Here is a 5,000-nt window from a genome sequence, read left to right on the forward strand (position 1 = left end):
GCATTCACGCACACACGCATGCGTGCATGCGTGCATGCATGCATGCGTGCATGCATGCATGCATGCGTTTTGGGGCTTGTGGCGCACCTGGAGTTGAAAGAACGCGGCAAAGGCTCGACAGGCAAAAGGTCTGGGACTTCGAGGAGTTCCGCTCGGACGGCGTTGAGGAGTGCGGAGTTGTTTTCCCCCAGCTGCGCCAAACCCTAAACCCTAAACCCTAAACCCTAAACCCTAAACCCTAAACCCTAATTCTGAACGCTTGGAGGAAACTCGCGAAGGGAAATTGCCACCCACTTCCGCGTTTATCGTCGCGTGCGCACACAGCTGCTCCGTCTCTGGCTGAGCCTGCAGCAAACCCCAAACCCTAAACCCTAAACGCAAAACCCTAAACCCTAAACCCTAAATCCTACAGGCCCTGAGCTCAAAACTTGCTCTGCCGCTACAAGCCCCAAACCCAGTTCTCCCCGTGCCCTAAAAGACCCAAACCCTAAACCCTAAACCCCAAACCCCAAACCCTAAGCCCTAAACCCTAAACCCTAATCGAACCTGGTCATAAATAACAAACTTCAAAATGTAGTCTCCCCCAGGGAGGTCTCGAGAGAGCAGCAAAATTCGGTTTTCGGTATATTCAGAAACAGCGCTGAAAAGAAAAAAGAAAAATAAATTAATTTTAAAATCAAACTAAATTAACTCAATTAAATTAATTAAATTAATTAATAAATAAAATAAATCTAATTAACTAATTAATTAATTAATTTAATTAATTTAATTAATTTAATTAAATTTAATTAAATTACACTGGAGCTTTTCGAAGTCCTTCTTCTTCTCTTCGGTGCAGCTCCAGACGCAGCGGCAGCCACGCCGGCTGTAGAGACACCTCAACTCTCAAGCTGCAGCAGCAGCAGCAGCAGCAGCGGTTGTAGTCGCAGGAGTTTAAAAGGAGGCCGAAAAGGATTCAAAAGTTTAAAAAACGCGAAAAATGGTTTAAAACCGCCAAAAAGGCTTTTAAGGGGCGAATAGGGTTCCTAAACCCCGAAAAAGGGTTTCCAAACCCCAAAAAAGGGTTTAAAAGGACCTACCTGCTGCTGGCCCCCGGAGCAGAAAAAGGAAACTCCGGCTGCAAAGAAGGAGACATCCAAATGTCGTGAGGTCTAGACACCTCAACGCCGTCGGCCCCCAGCTGTCTGTACACCCCAACGCACCCCACACGCCCAGCTGTACAGACACCGCAGCAGCGCCCGCCGGTAGCCCGCTGCGGCTGCTGCTGCTGCAGGGGGAGCAGCAGCTGCAGCAGCAGCAGTAGTAGTGGTGCCATCAACAGCAGCAGTAGTAGTGGTGCCATCAACAGCAGCAGTAGTAGTGGTGCCATCAACAGCAGCAGTGGCAGCAACAGCAACAGCAACAGCAGCAGCAACAGCACAGCAGCAATAACGGTAGCAGCAGCAGCAGCAGCAGCAGCAGTAGCGTACTTGGGCAGAAACATTGAGGCGTCGAAGGTGGTGTTGAAGGCGTTGAGGGCGGCCTGGCGCAGCTGCGGCAGCGAGAGCTGCTGCTGCTGCTGCTGCTGCTGCAGTCCCCTTGCTGCAGCACAGCGGCAGCAAGTCTTCAGCACCACAAGAAAGCCGTGAGGCTCTATGAAGGTATTCAAGGCTTTAGGGTTTAGGGTTTAGGGTTTAGGGTTTACCCCAGGGGCACACGGGAATGAGGGAAGGCGGGGCCACGACGAAGTGGAAGGCCCCTGGGCTTTACGCTTTACGGCCTACGGCCTACAGCTTAAGGCTTAGGGTTTAGGGTTTAGGGTTTAGGGTTTAGGGTTTAGGGTTTGGGGTTTACCCCAGGGGCACACGGGAATGAGGGAAAGCGGGGCCACGACGAAGTGGAAGTGAAGGAAAGGACAAGACGCCGAAGAGGCCGCAGGAGTTAAAGTGAGTCTTATTACGTACAAACCCGCGGAGTCCGCCTCTGCATGCAAACCCTAAACCCTAAACCCTAAACCCTAAACCCTAAACCCTAAACCCTAAACCCTAAACCCTAAACCCTAGACAATACACAGTAGGCACTGGACCTGAGACCCTGGACCCGAGACCCGAAGCGCTAAAGTGAGTCTTGTTACGTACAAACCCGCGGAGTCCGCCTCTGCATGCAAACCCTAAACCCTAAACCCTAAACCCTAAACCCTAAAGCCGTTAACGCCGTGGCCAGACCCCGTAACCCTAATTTCTACCCGCAAAACCCTATATCCAAGACCCCGAGCCGTTACCCCCAAACCCCAAACCCCAAACCCCAAACCCTAAACCCTAAACCCTAACCCATGAAGAGGTCTCCGTAGGCCTCGGCGAGGACTGCCGCGGGCTGGCCCTCGGGGTAAACCACCAAATGGGGAGAAGTGCCGCTGCTGCTGCGGACGGAGAGTTTTAAAAGAGATCTTCTTGGCACTGACAGACGCAGCAAATGGTGCCCTGCAGCAGCAGCAGCAGCAGCAGCAGCGGAGGGGATGCAGCAGCAGCGCAGCAGCAGCAAGCGGCGCAGCAGCAGCAGCAGAAATGGCAGCAGCAGCGGCCCTCCAAAATGCGTTGCAGCAGCAGCAGCAGATGCGCTGCGCGCATTGAGAGAAGCCAATCGGCAGCAGCAGCAGCAGCAGAAACAGCAGCAACAGTAAAAGCAGCAACAGCAGCATAGTGGCAGAAGCAGCAGCAGCAGCTGCAGTTGCAACAGCAGCAAAAGTTGCAGCAGAAACTCCTATAAGCGAAACTCTACAAGCAGCAGACACTTGAGGCCCTAAACCCTAAACCCGCGAGGGTAGTCGAGGGTTTAGGGTATAGGGTTTAGGGTTTAGGGATTAGAAGGTACCTGAGGTGGGCACTCCATATTTTGTGTCCAAGACAAACTGAGCATCTTCCGTCACTCTGCGACAAACAAAACCTTAAACCCTAAACCCTAAACCCTAAACCCTAAGCCCTAAACCCTGTACCCTAAACCTTATAGAAGTACGCCCTACAAAAGCAAAACCCCGAGTCCCGTCGTCCCTGTGGGCCTTGAGAGCTTAGGGTTTAGGGTTTAGGGTTTAGGGTTTAGGGTTTAGGGTTTGCTTGCTGAATTTGTTTGGGAATGAAGGGCCTTTGTCGCGAGCAAAGCCATTGCTGCGCTGCTGCTGCTGCTGCTGCTGCTGCTTCTCGCTGCTGCAGCCTGGCATCCATGGCGAGGGCCACGCAGCGCTGCAGCAAATAAAAATAAAAATTAAAATTAAAATTAAAATTAAAATTAATAATTATTTAATTTAATTGATTTAATTCAGAATAAATAATTATCAGTTTTAAATAATGTTGCAGAGAAAAAGAAATAATAGATGGGGAAATAATTTATTTTTGCACACACGCACACGAAGGAAAAACTCAACAAGCTAGGGTTTAGGGTTTAGGGTTTAGGGTTCAAAGCAAAAACGAAACAAGAGAAGGTATTTAAACCAGATTAAAAAGAATAAAAAGAAATAAAAAAGAAATTGAAGGAAAACTAAAAAGAGAATAAAAGTATTTAAAAAGAATCAGAAAAGCAAAAAGTCAAAATTAAATTAAATTTGATTTCATTTAATTAAAATTAAAAATTCAAAGATGGAGAGTTGAGTGAAGGGCTCGCGAGAAAAGACAAAACACCAAAAAGAGCCAAAAAAGAACCAAAAACACCCAAAACGAAAAAAGGAGAAAGAAAAAAAAATTAAAGGAAATAAATAGAAAATAAATGAAACAAACTTGAATAAAATGAACAGAAACGAAATAAAAAAGAAATAAAAATAAAAAAAAGAAATAGAAAGACCTTTTCTTGCGAGCCCTCTGCAGCCTGCGGGTTCATCGCCAACAACTCCAACTCGTAGCGCCCGGGCTCCAGAGGGCCCACGAAGTGCTGCAGCGCAAACCCTAAACCCTAAACCCTAAACCCTAAACCCTAAATCCTAACCCCTAAACCCTAAGTATCAAGCCCTACGCTCTGCCCAGCTAGTCAGCTAGCTAGCTCCCTAGCTACCTAGCTGTCTAGCTAGCTAACTGTTCCTCTAGTTAGCTAGCTAGCTATCTAGCTGTCTAGCTAGACAGCTAGTTAGTTTCTGTCTAACTATCTAGCTAGCTGCACAGCTAGCTAGCTAGCTAGCTAGCTAGCTAGCTGGCTAGCTGTCTGGCAAGCTAGGCATCTAGCTAGCTAGCCAGCTAGCTAGCTGCAGCTCACGTGGTGAGTGTGCGCAAAGGCGAAGATGTGGGAAGGTCTTGTGGAATTTTCTTTTTTCAAAAGTGCTGTTAACTCCAGAGCCGCGAAATCAAACAAAAGTCCCAAATGCAAAAAAGTCTGAAAACAAACAAATTTAATTCTTTTTGGTTTAAAGTGTTTTGTTTAATTAAATAAATCATTAAAAACTCAATAAAAATAAATAATTAAACAAAACAAGCCATTCGATATTCAAATATCTATTTCTAATTAAAAAAGATATTATATTCATTTATTTTGAACTTAAACTGTTTATTTTAAATGTCAAATGAGTTTCTTTTAAATTTTTATTTTTATTCCAAAAATTAACTAAGTTCGATTGTTTTGAAACAAAAAGAGTCAAAAGAATTTAAAGATAAGAATTAAAAAGAATTAAAAGAGGATTAAAAAAGAATCAAAAAAGAACTAAAAAAGAATTTATCTATTTATTTATCTTTATTTGCTGCTGAGCTGCTGCTGACCTCAACTGTCCCTCGAGGAACTTCGAAAGCGCCGCTGCCAACCTGACCAAAACAGCAGCAGCAGCAGCAGCAGCAGCAGCAGTTCTGTACTTTTGTTTTCCTTATCTGAAGAATTAATTAGTTCTTCAGATTTGTCTTTTATTGTCGTTATTATTTCGCAGCAGGGCTGTGCGTGCTGCTGCTGCAGCTACAGCAGGAACAGCAGCAGCAGCAACAGCAACAGCAGCAACAGCAGCAAAAGCAGCAAAGGGACCAACAGCATTGGGACCAATTCAGCAAATGCTGCAG

General features: G+C 46.1%; 1 protein-coding gene across 1 annotated transcript in view; it reads right to left on the reverse strand.

Annotated features, from left to right (window-relative positions):
- Positions 1-83: 83 nt before the first annotated feature.
- The window catches only part of ETH_00014930 (uncharacterized protein), a gene marked incomplete at both ends in the record, with an annotated part of 9,101 nt that continues 4,184 nt past the window's right edge, over positions 84-5,000 (reverse strand). Inside the window, 9 exons of the mRNA XM_013379435.1 lie at positions 84-191; positions 295-345; positions 547-640; positions 1,080-1,184; positions 1,470-1,581; positions 1,834-1,962; positions 2,310-2,459; positions 2,851-2,906; positions 4,713-4,754. Coding sequence (XP_013234889.1) covers positions 84-191; positions 295-345; positions 547-640; positions 1,080-1,184; positions 1,470-1,581; positions 1,834-1,962; positions 2,310-2,459; positions 2,851-2,906; positions 4,713-4,754 — 847 coding nt within the window. The remainder of the gene's footprint in view (positions 192-294; positions 346-546; positions 641-1,079; positions 1,185-1,469; positions 1,582-1,833; positions 1,963-2,309; positions 2,460-2,850; positions 2,907-4,712; positions 4,755-5,000) is intronic.

This window comes from Eimeria tenella, genomic scaffold, assembly GCF_000499545.2.
Source record: "Eimeria tenella Houghton genomic scaffold, Eth_scaff307, whole genome shotgun sequence".
NCBI lineage: Eukaryota > Apicomplexa > Conoidasida > Eucoccidiorida > Eimeriidae > Eimeria > Eimeria tenella.